Source organism: Podarcis muralis, chromosome 1 (assembly GCF_964188315.1).
Source record: "Podarcis muralis chromosome 1, rPodMur119.hap1.1, whole genome shotgun sequence".
Taxonomy (NCBI): Eukaryota; Metazoa; Chordata; class Lepidosauria; order Squamata; family Lacertidae; genus Podarcis; species Podarcis muralis.
The window spans coordinates 73,015,420-73,034,738 of record NC_135655.1 but is presented as its reverse complement, the minus strand read 5'-3'; the positions used below and the strand labels follow the sequence as shown (position 1 = coordinate 73,034,738).

At 44.1% G+C, this 19,319-nt stretch overlaps 1 protein-coding gene across 1 annotated transcript in view; it reads left to right on the top strand.

Moving 5' to 3' along the window:
- The window catches only part of SLC67A1 (solute carrier family 67 member 1), a 73,534-nt gene that overhangs the window by 41,439 nt on the left and 12,776 nt on the right, over positions 1 to 19,319 (top strand). Inside the window, exon 8 of the mRNA XM_028733504.2 lies at positions 1,361 to 1,461. Coding sequence (XP_028589337.2) covers positions 1,361 to 1,461 — 101 coding nt within the window. The remainder of the gene's footprint in view (positions 1 to 1,360; positions 1,462 to 19,319) is intronic.

Below are 19,319 nucleotides of genomic sequence, written 5' to 3'. Positions count from 1 at the left end.
AAACTCACTTTGGAAAGCATGCTTCTGCTGAACATTACAGTCCCGCGCACCCTTTCCTGAGAGTAAGCCCGATTGGACTCAGTAAGACTTACTTTAAAGCGCTTGTGGATTGGCTACCCTGCACATGTGATGTAGATGTGGACTTCATCTGTGCTAGACTTAACCATGATCTAGTGTTCACTGCTTAACTCCATAGGTTAGCTGTCCAAGAACATAAATTGATACTTATTTTTCTACAAATGAGAGGTATATGTTTTAGTGCAGATAAGCATTTACTTACTGACTGCATGTGTATATATATATATATATATATATATATATATGCACGTCTATCTATCTATCTATCATCTATCTATCAATCTATCTATCTTCTATCTATCTATCTATCATCTATCTATCTATCATCTATCTATCTATCTATCTATCTATCTATCTATCTATCTATCTATCTATCATCTATCATCTATCTATCTATCTATCTATCTATCTATCTATCTATCATCTATCATCTATCTATCTATCTATCTATCTATCTATCTATCTATCTATCATCTATCTATCTATCATCTATCTATCTATCTATCTATCTATCTATCTATCTATCTATCATCTATCATCTATCTATCTAATCTATCTATATCCTGCCTTTCGGGCAAGGAGCTCAAGGTAGCACACATATTTCTCTGTCCTCCATTTTGTTCCTACAACAACCCTGTTGCTGTGCTAAGGAAGTGTGTCACAAGGTCACACAAGTGAAACTTGTGACTGTGTGGGGATTTGAAACCTGGGCCTTCCCAGTCCTTTCCCAACACCCCAACCACTACACTGTGCTTCAGACGTCTTTGGGTGAAAGAGAGCAAGAAAAAGTATGTGGCATTGCAATTTTAGACATGCCAAATGATTGAGTTTTAAAAGATACCACATTTAAGGGGGGAAAGTATAGTTCAGTGGCGATAAAGCACATAGTAGCAGCCTGTGTGGTGGCAAAAATGAAGCACCAAAGTTCTCCTGGCTTCCACACATGGTGTGTTGCTGGTGTTTACTGCAGGAGGAGGGTTGAGGCCTGGGGAGTTCGAGGGTTGTGCAGGAACCTAAGGGCGAGAGCCTCAGATTGGCTCAGCCACACTGCAAAGCCCCAAGCCCTCTGCACCTCACCACTCCCCTTCTCCCACAGGTAGGCTCCAGCAACATGCTGCGTTTGAGACCCATGAGAGCAGCAGCGGTGCACCTTTGCAGGCCACTACAGTGTACATAGTTTACATGGCTTCTGCCCCATGCTCAGTTCTTGATATCTCTAGTTAACAGCGCTGAGCACTGCCGCCTGCCTTCTAAAAAGAGGTTGTCTTTTCCTTAACCTTAGGTGTGTTCCTGATCATGTTTTCTATCGTATCTATCGATTTCTTTGGTCTGGAAGCAGCGGCGTCTGGGTACGTGATGGCATATTGTGGAATCCTTCAAATGGTAAGGAAGTTGGCACTGAGAGCTGCCGTGATCTCTTGCCTCCCAAAGTCTTTTGTCAGAAACTTTTTGAGAAGGTCCAGCCAGGGATTTGGGTACCTCTAGCCTGAAGATACACTATGTTTCAGTAACGATGACTCAGTGGGGGGGGGGGATTTTTGCTGTGGTGCCCAAGCATTAGGCAGGGTGAAGCCACCACCTTTGTGGGTGCCCTGCCCACCACTGGTGCCACTTCTCCAGTGGAGGTGGTGGGGTGGCTGGTGGTGAAATGGGATGCGCCACTGTTGGACTGGGACATTTTTGAGGAAGCAAAAATGCATATGTTAGGGCGGCTAAGAAAAACAGAGTATATGGGGAATGGCCAGGACCAGATTGAACAGAGAATTTCTAGGTGCTGTGGGAAAACTGCAGCAGCACAGGCCATCTCTCCTAGGCCACCTCACCTGTATATCAGCCTTCGGGGTTCTGTTACACACATGGAGCAGGGCTCCCCATTTCAAACCTTCTCCCTCATGGTAGGGAGAGGGGCTGGAAGGAAAACAGTGGTGAGAGTAGGGGCAGCAAGTGTGACACCACCCTTCCCCTTGTGCAATTGTTGTCCCCTGAGGGGAGAACGCCTGAAAGGGGCTTCTTAGGCCTATTGGTCACCTCTCTGTTTCCCCACAAAGGATTTTGTTCTCCAATACAATCCTCTCTGTGTACTCTCTTTGCAATATGTTGGTGGGGGATGTTGATGGTAGTTGTGCGTTCCGAATATTTATGGCACATTTCTAACATAAAATGTTTGTTAGAATGAATCCCAAGAGGCAGTTGCCCAAATAGGCTTTGGACTTGTGTTTCTCCAACGGCAGCCTCTCATATCACATGGCAAAGAAATGGGGCTTTCAAATACTTTTGTGATATTTGAAGGTTTGTGATATTTCATGGGTGTTCGCTGTTCCCAGAAAAAGGTCACATATCCTCCTGTAATACTTGCAAATCCTCAGGCCTGTCTAAAGTATCGCTCTCTGGAATGCAGCCCATGAGTGCTAGAAAGTTCTTCTTTTTAGGCTGAGTTATTATAATATTTTTATTGTGTGCCTTCTATTATTGTTGTTGTTGTTGAATTTATATGCCACCCTATACCTGGAGGTCTCAGGGAAGTTCACAGAATAAAATTGAAATATAAAACCACAAACTATATAATAAAAATAAAAACAACAACCCAATAACACCCCTCCAAAAAAACCCCACATTTTAAAAGGGCATAAGACACATGGCTTATAAAAAGAGTCATGAGGTTTATCAGATCAGCCTTCAAGCCAAGTCTGTATGTAAAACTGTCTAAAGGTATCTGATGCAGACGCTGTGATAATTGTCATTTCTGCTGAATTCATTTACAGGAAGCAGCCCTTTTTGGCTTTGGATTATATAGCTCCATTTTCTTCTCCATTGTGTTGAGGGTTATGGAAGTTAACAAGTCGGTGAATTTCATCTGACTATAATTGGATGGTTGCTGTTTAGCAGATTTTATAGACAGCTAATTAAAATAATAGAGTGCTAATTAGTAGACTTTAAGACATTCTCCATCATATAAATTATGAACATAAGCACAATGTAATTTTCATTTCAATGGAGCTCTGGCCTTGCTAGCTAGGGGTGATGGGAGTTGTAGTTCAACAACATCTGGGGACCCACAGGTTGAGAAAGGCTGCCAGACAAAAGCAGGCCTTGCTTGGAGCACTGTTGCAAATGATCACTCTGAAGCTGTGCACTCCTGGTTGTGCCTGTGCAGTGGGGCTTGCACTTGGTGCTTTTTAAATTCTGTGCCGAATGCAAATCCACTGAAATTGGTTGCACAGGGAAACTCCCAATGGAGAGCTGCATAGCAGAGCGGATTTATTCAAAAATAGCAGGACATGTATTTGGCACTAAATTTAAACAGCACCAGATGTCACTCCCACTGCAGAGCAACCATCAGGAGGGCACTTTAAGGCTCTGAATTGTTCCTTTGCAACATTCACTTTACTTGCCCCACATCTGATGTTGAGTGACAGGTCAGCTTGGATGGGGCCAAATGGCCTTACAGGCCAAATTACGAGCTCTGCCAGGAGTCATTTGGGTTGTGCGCTGAAGGTTCCCCATGCCTGACCTATCCTAGATCAGTATTCTGTTCCCACAGTGGCCAACTGGATGCATGTGGGGATGCCTGTAAACATGTACAGCTCTGATTGTTTATGGACTATATAGCAATACATGTGATTTTGGAAGGAATTCAACATCATGCTCCTCTGCTCATTCCACAAGTGGAAAAATTTTCCCCACCCCTCTCTCCTTTCCCCATGCAGTGTTTCTGGGGTTCTCCTGACCCCTGCCCTGAAGCCAATTTCAGGGGTACAGGGGGGATATGGGAGAGAGCAAGGGGAGAACCCCATTGCTCAAGCAGACATCTTTGTACAGGGCTTCTGCTGACAGGACTCATTCATTAAATCCCATCGTGTATGCCTTTTATTTTGTTGTCCAGCAAATGTCAGTCCCACAGTTTTGCTTAGATTGAAATATAGCAGACCTCACAGGAGAAACCTCTTTGAAATACACAAATGTGTGAATTACTTTCTTTTTAAGCTTCCGGATGGAAAAGTGGCTGATCTTATCACTGAAAGGAAGGAGGCAATTCTATCAGTATCCTGTTTGCTTTAAATCTCCCTGTGTGTTTGTGTGTACATTCAGAAAAGAATGGCTTGGTTATATGAAAACTCAAACAGACACACACCCATTGTGTTTCAGAAACAGTGAGGCATCTGCTGTAGTGGGAAGAGAAGACCATTTGTTTATGTGTACTCATAGCATACATTCCACATTAAGAACAAGACTGGGAGGGGTACGGATCGGGCGGATGGGGGGAACGGGTTATGCTCCTGCAGAAGAAAATTCCCCAATCCAGAGCCAGTGCCTCTTCAATGCATCAAAGGTTGTTTTTTGTTTTTTTGCTGCTGTTCATAAAATAAGTGATCTTCTAAAGCAGGGGTGGCTGATCTGCAGATCAAATGTGCCCCGCACCCAAGAATTTTAAGCCATTTCTTCTCTGTTCATCTTCCTTCCCACCTAAGAACATTGCCCCTTCACTCTACTGCCATTCTGATTTTATGGTCATGAGAAGCTTGTTTGTCTATTCAAAGCATGTGTTTTAATGTGTTTGCCAGCATTTAGTTTTTATGAGCAGCCCCTTCGGACTTGAAAGAGGTACGCCGTTTCCTAAAGGAAAGAACTGTGGGCAAATTATGTCGATCAAGATCTAGCACTGCCACACTTATTATGTACACATGCTGAGGAAACAACTTGGCTTCAGTGGTGGGTGATTTGTTCATGACTGGGAACCACATCAGAAATACAAACTGGAGAGCTGCCAGTTATTTCCATACATGGTTACATGCAATTATAACATAATTTTCATATCATTTCCCCAGCCCTGGCGAATGCCAAAGGAGAGGTGACAAACCCTTTATTCTACTATTTCTTTTTTTATGATGAAGCCAATATTTGAGGGAAGCATTATTTGGTGGTTTAACTCCTGCTTTGAAGGCCGAAGGTCCTAACTTCAATGTCTGGCACCTCCTGTCTAAAATTCCAGACAGCTGCTGCCAGTCAGTGTAGACAATGCTGGACTAAATGAACCAGTGGTCTGACTCACTACATGGCAGCTTCCTATGTTCTGTGTTCCTTTTGGACACAAGTGGGGTGAGGCGGCAGAAACTTGAGACAACCACTGAAATCTCTTCATATATATGTGTGCAGGGGCACCATCTCTAGGGGGCCCTGAGCACCCACAAAAATTTTGTTGTGGGTGCTCGTCACTCCTACCACAGGGAGCCCCGATGCAACTTCTGGTACCTCGCGAAGCACCAGAAGTCACGTCCGAGGCCTTGGAGATGCTGTCCAAGGCCTTGTGAGACCTCGGCACATGACATCATGATGTCATGTTGCAACGTGATGTCATGTTGCTCATGCTGAGCACCCATAACCTGGGGCCCAAGTCGGGGTGTGTGTATGTGACATGGCATTACATCTTCCAGAAACAGTTCTGCAACTATAAGGGCTGGAAACTTAAAATAAAAAATAGATGCTGAGATTCTTTGTGTCAGAGAATTGCACAAGCTTCACATGTATGGGGAGAAGTCTGTGCTGCCTATGCATAATGCCTGTAGTAGCCAGTGGGGCTGCACTGTTCTGAGTTTCCAATGCCCTATGTTGCCTGTTACTGAGATGGTGAGGGGGAGGGCGGTGGGGAGCTCAGCATGGCGTGGGCACAGCAGCAGAGCCAATCCAACCCTTCTGACATGGCATCCATAAAGTGCCCAACTTCTTGCTGCTCCCTCTTGGCATCTTTCAACGATGCGCAGTGTGGGGCAGGCGGAAAAGCAACGCAACCCTATCCGCATAGCCCTGCCAGTCTCTACTGCTTAGTGTGGGAAACTCTTCTGCATCCGTGTATGTTCTTAAGTGTGTAACTCATCTACATTAATGTACATAAGAATATCCAGCAAAAGTACAGCCGCCTTTCTCCCTGGACTAGCTTGCAACACAAGAGTTAATCATATGTCACTCACTTTCCTGGACTCCTCCCAGTTCTAATTAAATGACAGTAAATGCAAAATCCAGTCCATAGGCCAGGGTGTCAGCCAGAATTTGGATAATAAATGTACAGCACCCCAACCAGGAGGAGGCTAAGGTTTCTATTATTTCTCTCTCTCGGTTCATGAGAACATAAGAGCCTGCTGGATCAGGCCAAAGGAGACCTGGTCCAGCATCGTGTTCTCAAAGTGGCTTGACAGATGCTCTGGGGAAGCTCACAAGAAGAACCTGAACACAACAGCACTCTCCACACCTGCAGTTCCCAGTGATGGGTGTTCAGCACCGCACTGTCTCAAACTATAGATGTAGAACATAGTCATCATAGCTAGTATCCCCTGCTAGCCTTATCCTCCATGAAGGATTCATACAGCAGCACAATCTTAGGGAAATAGGAAGATCCCTTATCCCATGTCAGACTGTTGATCCATCTAGTTTGGTGTTGTTGTCACTAGGTGTCAAACAAGAAGCTGTAGCTGGAAGTTTGTTGTTGTTGTTGTTTAGTCGTTTAGTCGTGTCCGACTCTTCGTGACCCCATGGACCAGAGCACGCCAGGCACTTCTGTCTTCCACTGCCTCCTGCAGTTTGGTCAAACTCATGCTGGTAGCTTTGAGAACACTATCCAACCATCTCATCCCCTTCTCCTTGTGCCCTCCATCTTTCCCAACATCAGGGTCTTTTCCAGGGAGTCTTCTCTTCTCATGAGGTGGCCAAAGTATTGGAGCCTCAGCTTCACGATCTGTCCTTCCAGTGAGCACTCAGGGCGGATTTCCTTCAGAATGGAGAGGTTTGATCTTTTTGCAGTCCATGGGACTCTCAAGAGTCTCCTCCAGCACCATAATTCAAAAGCATCAATTCTTTGGCAATCAGTCTTCCTTATTGTCCAGCTTTCACTTCCATACATCACTACTGGGAAAACCATAGCTTTTACTATACTGACCTTTGTTGGCAAGGTGATGTCTCTACTTTTTAAGATGCTGTCTAGGTTTGTCATTGCGTAGCTGGAAGTACCAGGGATTAAACCTGTCACCACCTACATGCAAAGAGCATGCTCAACACCTGAGCTCAATGTATTCTTTTTCCTTTTTCTTTTTTCAACTTTATTCTTATGGAAGTACTTAAACAATCCCCATATAACGCCCCCCAAAATAAATTCCATGCATATACAATGTAAATGATTAAGTCAAACATTAAGCAGGTTTGTACAATAGTGTAGAGTTGATTATATCTGTGAAGCATCTTCTATTCTCTGCCTTAACGGATTGTCCCAGGGTGAGCTGTGAGTAGCTGGTGACGACGGGACAATCGTCGTCCTTCCCAGGGTACCGAATAAACATGTACCATATGGTTTCAGAATCATCTTTGGTCTTTGGGTTCCTTCGTGCTCCAAGATGCTTCATTACTTTCTCCACAAGAGCTGTGTCCCATAGTCTTATCCCATCATGCCTCCAGAGTTAATTTAGTAGCTGTTTTCCATAATTGTGTCAATATATTTCTAGCTGCAGAAGACATGAAGAAGATTAGTGGGTCCTGAAATGGTAAATTCTTATGGTCATGTGTAAATAGAGTTGATGAAGCTAGCCTCAGATCAGGCTGTATCACCTGTTCTGTAATAAAGAAACTTCTTTGCATTGGCGTAGACCTAAAGTCCAGTTCTCAAACCACTGCTGTTTCATGCTGCCAGTGTCAATGTCTTTGTGCATTGCTGATATGGATGCACATTAACACCCACATTGTGATAACGTGTTCAAGCCCTAATGAAATAGTGAGAAGTAACTTTTGGTGCAAATTTGTCTAGTGTCCCCAGTAGTTATGCGAGTCTAGTTGCTCAAGATTACATCTGGCTCTTGGCCTTTTTAGTGGACCAACATTTTCTTTTCATTTCTTTTATTTGGATAACCTTTCTATCTTTGTTCTCATCCACGAGTGTTTCCTTTTCTTCTTCTTTTTCATGCAATATTTGGCAAGGCTTCTGGGGCTTGATCACCAGGTGAAAAAGGATGAAGGGGCGAGAGGAGACAAGATTTAGGGCCATGAATAAGATTAAAGAAGTACAATAAGAGACTTGTGGAGCACATTGTTTTCCTTTAAAAGGATAATTCTTAAAAGTGTTCTGACTTGAAGCTGACATTCAGAATATGGAACATGACCAAAGTTGGAATTGCTCAAGGCATACCAATAAATGACAGTGGCGTAGGCAGTCTCATGGAAGGAATCCAGAAGCAGAATCTAATAAGGAAAATGTTCAGCCATCATGATGTGTAATTATTTGGAGCTGTGCCAGTATACATCCAGCAGGAAGCTCCCTACACCAAAAGAAGAATAAGTAATAAAATAGGGTTGAAGTCCCCCCACTCTGCCTCCCAAGAGGTCTTGGTTTTACAGAAATGGATTAGCCATATGATGTACAGTGTATTTAAAAGGCATCTTCCAGATCAATGACTAGAAGTCTCCTTAGGGCTCAGCTAGACATGACACTGTATTTGCCTTTTATGTGCATATTTTTAAAGCTGCAAATAGAATTAGCAGGAAGGGAGGATTTAACCCTGCTGTGATCCAGAGGAAAATCCCTCCCCTACAGATGCAGTTTGCATTTAGGGAAATTCCCTGTTGGCAACCACTTAGGAGGAAAGTTTTTCTTCTGGAGTTCAGCAGGAGTGGGGAATGGATTAATTTCCCCCTCCACATCTACAATCCTGAGAATTATCATCCCCTGCCCTCTGAAGAAAAAAAAAAGCTGATTCTATTTGCATTTTTCTTTTGAAATACAAAGATATATTAAACATCACGTCTAGTTTGGCCCTTAGACAAAACCCTACTATCTGTGATATCAAGAACACTTAGGTCACACTTTCTTTAAGTCACTCAGACGTGTGCCATATCCAATTCATATGCCCCTCTTTAGATGATGTTGCTCATTCATCGATAAACTTTGATGAAATAATTCCATGCTGGGAATCTTCCTGCACAATCACCTTTATGTAAATAGTATTGGTGTCTGGTATCTTGCTTATGATGCATGGATATTGAGGGCATATCTACAGTATGTACTTGCGTGGGATTGATGCATTGCACAGCATCCTCGGGCAATGCTTGCTGTGGCTCCATTTACAAACACACCCCGCCCTCAGCAACTAAGCAGACACCATTTTATTTCCTCACAGTGTTCCCAACATAGCATCACTCTGGAGCATGGTGGAGAATTAAAACATGTATGCGATGCCTTTCCATTAAAAAAAGTATGTCCAAGGCATTTCCCATGGCAATATTTCTGTACCTAAGGGAAATTCAAGAGTTTTCCAATATAGCATTCATTCACTGCTGTTTTGACTGCATTTCCCCCTACCAAAATTATTATTATTATTTTAAAATTTTTCATATAATTCTTTCAGAGCTGTGTGCTCTCCTATGGCATTGCATCAATGCAGGTGTGCTCATTAGCTGCATTTTAATGAATAAGAGCACAACCCACGGTGCTCCACGGTTTCAACTTCTTTGGAGACCATGAGCTCCCCCTCCCTTGTGCTGAAAGGGATATCTATCCAGCCTTTGTAAAAAGAAAGGGGACAAAAATAATCTCGACTATTCCCTACCCTCCCTCTCCCAGCACCTGGATGCAATTTGAAACTTTGGGAAAGCTAGAGCCTCTAAAACCTCAGATGGTGGTAAGCTTTTGTTTTGAATCCACAACTGAATGAAATGAAAACTGAGATTTGGCCCAGAGGCTTAATTAAATATGAGCCAATCGTCTGTTTTCTTGCCATAGAGCTCTGGCTTCCAGCAAAACATCTGGAGGGGAAAAGCTATTACCGGATGGATCAGAGAGGAAGGAAGGTGCAGTGTGTGCACTCTCATTAAGTCTCTCTGCTTTTTCATCTGAACATCAAACTTAATTCCAAGCTGAAGGAGCAAAACCATCAAGCACTGTGGCTGCTGTGTGACCTCCATGCACTCATTTTTTTTTAAAAAAAAAGTCTATGCTTTTTCTTTCCAGGCAAAGGCCATCCAAAGCAGCTTACAGTGGAGAAAAAAAATTGTAATGGTGGAAAATCAATATGATATAAAAAAGAATAAAGCCCATTCGGATTCACTGTAACATAATCCACTCCAGCCTCAATCCAGCAAATTCCCCAAGAGAAGGCCAATTGAAACGAATAGGTCTTTAATACTTTCTAAAGACCCTTAAGTGTAAACACCAGCTACAAATCTACTGGGAGGGAGTTCAAAAGTCGTGGGAGCACCATGATGAAGACCCTCTCTCTGATGGCCACCCACCTCACATACCCAAGGGGTGGACACAAGAGGAAGGCATCCCACTGAGACCTCGTTGTGTGGGCAGGATGGCACAGATGCAGGTGGTCCAATAAATAGGCCAGGTCCAATGGCTGAAACTACTTTGTCCCAGAAATGCACTGGAAGCCAGTGTGGCTGTATAATAGAGGTGTTGTTGAAGCTCAGTGAGCTTTTCACCCTGAAGTTTTTATTTGCAAGCATGTAGACCCTTAAACCACAGAGCCTAGGACATGCCGATCAGAAGGTTGGCGGTTCGAATCCCTGCGACGCGGTGAGCTCCCATTGCTCAGCCACATGACCCGGCTCCCTCGGCCAATAAAGTGAGATGAGCGCCGCAACCCCAGAGTCGGTCACAACTGGACCTAATGGCCAGGGGCCCCTTTACCTTACCTTTTAGACCATATGGGTCATAGCCCTTGCAGGCATGTGGAGCTGTGTAGAGTTGGCATAGCCATTTCATGGATGTTACCTGAGCAGTTGTACCTTCAGCTGGCCAATGAAGCTGAAACTAGTACCTTGTGTTACAGGATATGGAGGTTTCAGAAGCTGGTTAGTGTTTCCTTAAGGAAAAGAGGCCCCACACCTCAAGGTTTCTGACATGGGTGCCGTTTCCTCCTTAATCCTAGGCGCTTTGAGGCCACTGCTGATCACTCTTGAAGAGTGCAAGAAATGTGTTCCGCTCAGTCACACGTTATTGGGACTTGACATATTCCAGGGGTGAGCCATGACATGGAAATCTGTTCCCATGAAAAGCACTGGTGAGCTCGAGCTTAAACTAGGCGTGTAAACTGTTGTGGTGGCTGTTTCCGTTTCTTACCAGCCCTTCTCCCTAAGGTCCCTAGGAAAGTTGCAGCAATTGAAAATGCAATATTAAAAATATTTTCCAGTTACAGTCACAAGAATAGAGTGGGTCTTAAAAATAGATATCTCAGGTGCCTAAGGCCAGGGCAAAGAAGCGCATCTTCAGCACATGACAGAAACTACATAATGGAAGTGCCAGGCTGTGTGGAGGGAATTCTGCAGCCAAGGGACTACCATAGAGAATGCCTTCTCCTGTGCTGCTGCATCTGCCACCCGCAAACCTCTGAGGGAAGTGAAGGTATCAAGAGCGGATAGAGAAAGCAATCTGCTATTTGGCACCCAGTTAAAAAATCATCACAGGGCAGCTGTAAATGTGAACATAAGAAGCTGTTGTATATCAAGCCATTTAGCTTGGTGTGGTCGTCACAGGCTAGCAGTGGCTCTCTAAGATTTCAGGCAAGCCTCTCTTCCAGCCCTGCCTAGATGCTCTAGCACTGGACTGTGGTCCCTTCCCTTAGGGCAGAGCCAGTCATCCATAATGTCCAGCCATTGGAGAAAGTTTGCTCTTCTGTATTTTCATTTAGACATGTAGGCACGGTAGTGCCCACCTTATTGAGTGTCCCTAATGCTACCAGCTATCCCATGGTGAGTTTATGGCCCCAAAGGGCAAACACTTGTTCTTTGATGCCTCAGAGAGCAAGAATAGAACTAATGGGCTTGAGGTAACGGGGGTAGATGTTGGTTGAGTATCAGGAGAATATTCTTCTTAACTGTATTGTATGAGCAATTCAGCAACAGCACCAACTACCTGCTCTTCCTCGCTGGAGTCTTCAAGCAGAGACTGGGCAGACATCTATTGAGAGCACTCTAGTGCTGGATCTCCTACACTGAGCAGGGGCTTCACATGTAATGTCCCCTCCAGTGGTTCTAAAGAGTCAGCTCTAAGTTCTTGTGACAAAAGCACCCTGCCATTTGTCAGCTCACAGCACAGTGGATGTGCAGTGAATATGGACTGGCGATCTGTTTTCTAGTGGCAGGATATCAACATCCTAAAAGTCATCAGTGAAATCAGAGCCAACAGCTGTGTTTGTTCTTTCCACGATCTTGCTAGGGCAGGGTTTTGATCTGGCTAGGACAAGAAACCTTGCTGTATACACACACGTGTGTGTGCATGTCAACACCCTTCAGGTTATTTTTAGTCTCTTAACACTAAAAAAAGAAGAAGTGCTATTTGTAAAGTCACATTTGAGACTTGTTAATGGTTGTCCTTGGTTGTAGCGATCTGCTCTTGTATGTCATGAAAGAGATCTCTTGTCAAGCTGCTCTTTGAGTGAAAGGTTGGTCTAGAAAGGCAAATGGGGCACTGCCCCACAATTTTCAGTCTATGCTTAACCTACCTATCTTATTACTTACAAGCATTCTGTATGGGGTGGGGGAGGTAACCTTGACTGTCAGCCTCCTCTTCCTTAATTTCAAGCTCCACCTGCACTATACATTTAAAAGAGTATCATACCACTTTAAACAGCCACGGCTTCCCCCAAAGAATCCTGGGAAGTGTAGTTTGTTAAGGGTACCGAGAGTTGTTCAGCGCTCCCTGTTCCCCTCACAGAGCTACAGTTCTCAGTCAATCCTTCTTTTCAGGGAACTCTGGGAATTGAACCTCTGTGAGTAGAAGAGGGATCTCCAAGCAACTCTCAGCAACCTTAACAAAATACACTTCCCATGATTCACTGGGGGAAGGCTTCACTGTTTAAAGTGGTATGGCAATGCTGTAAATGTATAACATAGGTTGGAGGCAAAATGAGAAGTAATTGGCTCTGCCCAGGGGTGCCAACTTGAATAAAATATGGGGAGCAGGTAAGCCCTACCCTGCATAATCAATCACATGATGCAGTGCACACACACCATTTGAATGGCAATGCCCATTAACTTTTGGGGAGTGCCCCCTCAAATATTTCATTGGGAGGGCAAAGACCCCTTGGCCCTGGCTCCTGTGGCTCTGCCTGTGATTGGCTCTGGCTCTGATTCTATGTACCATTGGCCTCTCTTCTAGCCTACCAATCCCAATGGGCCACAACTGCCACTGTGTTCTTTACAGACAGATTCGAAACCATATGGATGATCTTGCTTGAGTTTTTACAGAGCAATGCCGACTGCTTATACCCTGAGAGGGTTAGGGGCCTGAGGGCAAGAGCCCAACCTTCTCCAACTGTCTTGGTTTCCTAGCTGTGCTTTGTGGGTTAACACTGCACAAATTCTGCTGATGTTTTTAAATACTAGTAGAAGGAACTGAAGCTGAAACCTGGTTACTTCAGTTCTGGCCTTTGAGTCCCATATTCATCAGAAACCTCTCCAGCATACAGGCTATTGCATGCCTTTCAAGTTTCTATGAATATCTTTTATGGTGTGTGTGTGTGTGTGTGTGTGTGTGTGTGAGAGAGAGAGAGAGAGAGAGAGAGAGAGAGAGAGAGAGAGAGACCTGATAGAATATTATGTATTAATAATTGTATCGAAGGCACCTCCCAAGGCTGACTTCTATCCCAAAAGGAGATTAAATTTTATCTCCACTGTGTATTTTTCTCCTTTCAGATCTGAAAAGATCAGCTGGAAATGTGGCACGGTAACCATTGTTAATGGCGCATGAAGAGAAGAAAGACAGATTTTACTGTTTGGCCATATTTGCTGGGAGTTTCCAATTAAATATTTCCACTGCCGGTTCAGACGCTTATCTGTCTTTGAAAGAGGACAAAGACAGAGTTGTTTCACCTGCAGCTTGTGTACATAGCCATGGGCAGCTCTTGTTATGTCACTTGCAAACTATTTCCTTCCTCTTTTGTGTATTGATGACAGAGCAGATTCCTGTTAAGGTAAACTGAGCCTTCTGTTCACACACAACTTCAAAGAAGGTTATGTTTCAAAGGCAAGCACAATGGGGCCGGATGGGGTGGGGGAGAAGAGGTCCAGGCATCCCCCTATGTGCTGTGTGGGACTGAAACACTTATCAATATGGAAGATTGAAAAGTGGAGGCCAGCTGGATGCCTAAACCAAAGATCCTTCAAACACGTCTCCACAAATTTGCAGTAAGGGAAGCAAAACTGAGCTGACGTCTAATGCAAATAGGCACATAAAAGCTGCCTTAAACCACTGCTGCTTCTAGCTCAGTCTGCACCTAGGATGGGGGACCTGTGACCCAGCCAGCAGTGGCCAGTGGTCAGGATCAGGGAACAAAGGGAGCTGTGGTCCTGCAATATCTGGGAAGCCAGAAGTTCTCCACCTTGCTCTACATAGTTGGGCTGCAGCAGTTCAGGATTTCAGACAGCCCTAGCTGGCGATATTGGGAGTTGAGCCTGGGAACATTTGCATGCAATGCGTCTGGTCTGTTGCTGAGTCAGTCACCTAGGGCCCTTCCCTGTGGAGTTCTTTCTGTATCTGCCTGTAGCCACTGTCTGTATCAATTGCCCATCCTGAAACTCTTGTGGGCATAGGCAAAGCTGCAGGAAGGGATTTGCCTGGAAAGCAGGTGGATTTCCCTCGCAAAGCTAATGTTGCACTTCACCAGTTTCAGCTAAGTGTCAAGAGGTCACACAGCATATATGCTACTGATCTGCGTTTGGTGGGTTGGTGGGGTCACAAGCTGTGCTTTGGGGCAGTCTAGGTTTGAGCACACCAGAGGTGCCAACACCCATTTCTTTTGGCCAAAAGCAAAAAAGGTGGCAAAAGAGGGTTAAACTAGGGTTGTCATATTTCAAACAGTGAAAATTCAGACAGAAAAGCTGTTGAGCGTTGTTGAGCTCTTTGGGGGGGCAAAGCCATTTTGAGGCTGCAATATGTTAAGAGAATTATGGACGTATGGTATCCATAGTTAAGCAGAAAAAGGGGGGTCTGAAGGGAGAGAGAAGGAGAAAAAGAATGTATGGGGGTGCAGATTTATTTCTGTTGCATTCCTGTAGCTTTGGTTGTTGTGGTTCTGCAGCTTGTTTTTTTATTTGATTTGTTGAGTGGCATGCAAACAGATAAATACAAGGAGGAAAAAGCCTATGTTGGGCTGTAGCCAACAAAGTTTTTCTATTCCTGCAAAAACTTCTACTTGTGCGACATGCCTTCTCTCTCTCCTTTACTCACACACTCCACACTCCTTCTCCAAATTTGCTCCAGAGGATTGGTGAAAACCCTTAAACAGATTTAGGGGCACGGGGAGAAGAGAGGGTGGGGATGTTCCATCACGTAAGCGGAAGCCCTTGTGCAGACAGGACAAGTTCATTGGTACAATCCACTCTAAATAGTGAAAAGTGGGTCCCATGTAGCAGGTGAGGTTAATGGCAGCTCTTGCCAGAGCCCGGAAAAGTTGAGAACTATGGGAAAAGATACTGTTTGGGATACAGTGTTCACACACTACTTAGGCGGCAAAGTACAAGTGTGAGAATGTTTGCATGAACGTCTCCTTCAGAGATTTCTCTGCAAAATTTATTTGGACAGAAATGAGGACAGGGCACAATAAGTAAGCATGTATATCTTTACCAGCCTTCTGCAAACTCATGCTCTCCAGGTGCCTTGGACTACAACTCCCATCATCCTTTACTATTAGCCATGCTTCCTGGGAGTTGGAATCCAACAACACTAGGAGGGCCACAAGTTGCCCATCCTTAAGGTGTCCCATAGGCAGTAGCTGCCCCACAGCACTGCTCGCAGTCTCCTCTGAACACCCAGAGTCTGCACAATTGTCATACTTCCTCCCCTTGTGGTACAATATTTTTCATTCCCCAGTTTTCTTCTTTTTTCTCTTCCCACTCAGGAGATCTTTTGTATATTCTCTCATTATTGCTAATATTTACAACTTAGAAACAAAATGAGTTACTGCATAAGGTGCCAATATCTCTTACAATAAACTGGTGAGATCCTGTTTTCAATTTGGCAAGGTCTTTTTGGACGCATCCAGATTTTCATAATTTTCACAGCAAGTCTGCAAATGGAAGACCACTCAGCAAGTTTGGAGCAGATGTACAGTCCTCTCTCCTGCGTTGAGCTTGAGGGAAACCCACTGAGTTGGTGGTTCTTGTGTCAATTATAAAATTGCCTCCCCATTCTTAGAACAGTTTTTCTACTGTAAAACAACAACACTAAGGTCCTTTCCCCCTATATTAAGGTCTAAATAAAAGTTTGATCAAGTAAATATGCATGATGGTTCCACAAACTGGACAGACAAGCCATCAGAAGCATAGAGGAAGAGGCATTCAGCATTCAGTTCAGAGGATGCATACATGATATTTAAGTAGGGAGTGCAGAAGGAAACAAGTCACCCTAGAGCCACATGACCTGAACCCACTCCTCTGTCAACGCATCAGAATGCAGCCTTTGTTTTTTTTTTTATTTTCTGCAGGGTTATTTCTTACCAGTTACATTTCTATACTGCTTTTCCAGAACATCAATCCCGAAAGTGTAATGAACAAGAAGGGTCCATATGAAACAGGAAATCAAAAGATTACTAACAGAAAACTCCCAACATCATCTCTCGACAGGAAATAGCTAAAGCTCACTAGCAGAAAATCTCAACAGTTGTGTCCCCAGGGAGCTTTTGGGTTACCGTATATGAGCAGAAGGCAAGCTCTCACAATGAATCTTCCCCTTCTTTTCCTTTCCCCTGCAACCCCATGTACCCCTGCCCCCTAAAAGTCTCTCCAGAGAGTCTGGGGACCCTACCAAACATTGTGGGCTTTGTCATATGAAACTGCAATGGGTGGAAGGAATTACCCAAAACAGGGTAGAGGAATCTTGCATCAGTAGAGCATACATTTCTTCTATCTGAGTTTGGTTAATTCCTCCTGCGTCCCCCTGCGGCCTCATATGATACAGCCCACAATGTTTGGTAGGTTCCCCAGATGCTGGCTTGGACTCGACCCTTGGGGTCCCTTCCAACTCTATATTTCTATGATCCTCCAGAGAGACTTTTCAACGGATAAAGGGGCACTGGAGAGGAAAGGAATGATCCATATAAACATCCAAAGCTGCCTTATTACTGAATCAGACCATTGGTCCAGCTAGCTCAGCACTGTCTAAACTTGCTGGCAGCAGCTCTCCAGGGTTTCAGACAGGAGACGTTTGCAGTCTAGTAACACTGGGAATTTCACCTTGTACCTTCTGGATGTAAAGCAGATGTTGCACCATTGAGCTATGGCTCAGGGAATAATAATAATAATAAATAATAATAAATAAATAAATAAATTAATAATAATAATAATAATAATAATAATAATAATAATAATAATAATAATAATATACCCCAGCTACTCTTGGCAGCTTCCAACAAAATATTAAAAATACATTAAAACATCAGTCATTAAAAACTTCTCTAAACAGGGCTGCCTTCACATGTCTTCTAAAAGTCCGATAGTTGTTTATTTCCTTGACACCTGATGGAAGGGTGTTCCACAGGGTGGGTGCCACTACCGAGAAGGCCCTCTGCCTGGTTCCCTGTAACTTGGCTTCTCACAGCGAGGGAACCGCCAGAAGGCCCTCGGCACTGGACCTCAGTGTCTGGGCAGAACGATGGGGCGGAGACACTCCTTCAGGTATACCAAGGCCATTTAGGGCTTTAAAGGTCAGCACCAACTCTTTGAATTGTGCTCAGAAACGTACTGCGTTTAACCCAAAGATAGGTTCACTGAAGTCCGAAAAGACTCTACTGTTGTCTTCCTCATACAGATCATAGAGGAAAGTCTGGGTAACACAGAATATCTAATCCTCTGTCTGTGAAATGTACCACTGCTGAGTCAGTGACACCGAGCTCATAAAACACTTGGAGCCTCACGTAACCTCCACCCCTTCATGCAATACCTGGCGGATGAGCAGGTATGATTCATGAGACTTGTTCATTCATTCCAGTGGGAGCTGGCCTTCACAGCAGCGCTTTGAGGTCTCGCCTTCTGGTGTGGAAATGTGCAAAATTCTAGTGACGGTTCACTATTAAGGAGGTGTTTGATAGCATGAAGCTGTGATGCTGCTCATCTACCCTCCATGGAAAGGAGCCGCAAATTACTTGTAATGTTGTGCTAATGATGGCTTGAAGCCTGAGGTTGCATGAGAACATGCAGAGCCTGATTCTGAACGGCCATTATTCTGTATCACCCTATATAATGCCATAGAATTAAAGCTGAAATGGCCAAAGGCCAAAGCTTGGGTGTTAACATGGCAATTATTCTGCAGTCCTCTGTAACACTCTCACCTCTTTCCCTTCCTTTTCCCAGCTACTGTCAAGCCATGTGAATAAGAACCTGTAATCTGTTTAAGAGTTCAACACCCAGTTCCCTTTGAGCTGTTGTGAAAATGGGAGTTTGCTCCATCCTTTCGATTAATGAGTTCCTTTTCACACGTGAAGGCTAGACAGGAGGGCGATGAAGTTCACCATTTGTCTTCCTGAAGAGGAGACTGACTGTTCGTAGTCGATGGTAGATCGTGTTGCTACCCAATTTTGGCCAGGATTCTATGGCTTTAACAGAGGTGTACCAAGCAGAATTCAATGGATCAAGTATATTGCTGGTATGAGATACACCGATGGGGAACTGAATTTTATGTGTTCAGTTTGGGTGTATTTATGATTTATTTTACAGTTTTGTAAACCGCTTTTAGGACCATGTGGTAGCAAAGTAAACTATAAGCTTATTAGGACGTTTACATGTCTTCACCTGCTGAATTTCTTGCCTGTCGGGCAGTTGTTAAAGGCACAAGGACCCTGCCCAAATAAAAGGTTCTTGGAATTTTCTTGGAATTTTCCCACTTTCCTCTTACCATGAGCATTGCTACAGTCATAAAGGCAGGCATGTGTGGTACTGACACTTGAGCACTGACACATTAATAGGTCATTCTTCCCCCACCCCCGTTATAATGTGTCACACATATGCATCATAGCTGTGATGCAATTAAATGAAATGCAGCAATGGTAACCTTGATTCTCCTCTGGAATAAGTTAGGTTACATAGGGTTGCCGTATTTTAAGGAGCACAAAAGAGGACGTATTTGTCGACTTCTACTTTTAACTATGGATCGCTATGATGACTCTCATTTTACATACCCATGTATGCACTCTGGACATGTATATACTCTGGACTCCGCCATAAGCCCCCCTGCCACAGCTAACTCTCATCAGGAGCTTCAGTTCTGATCT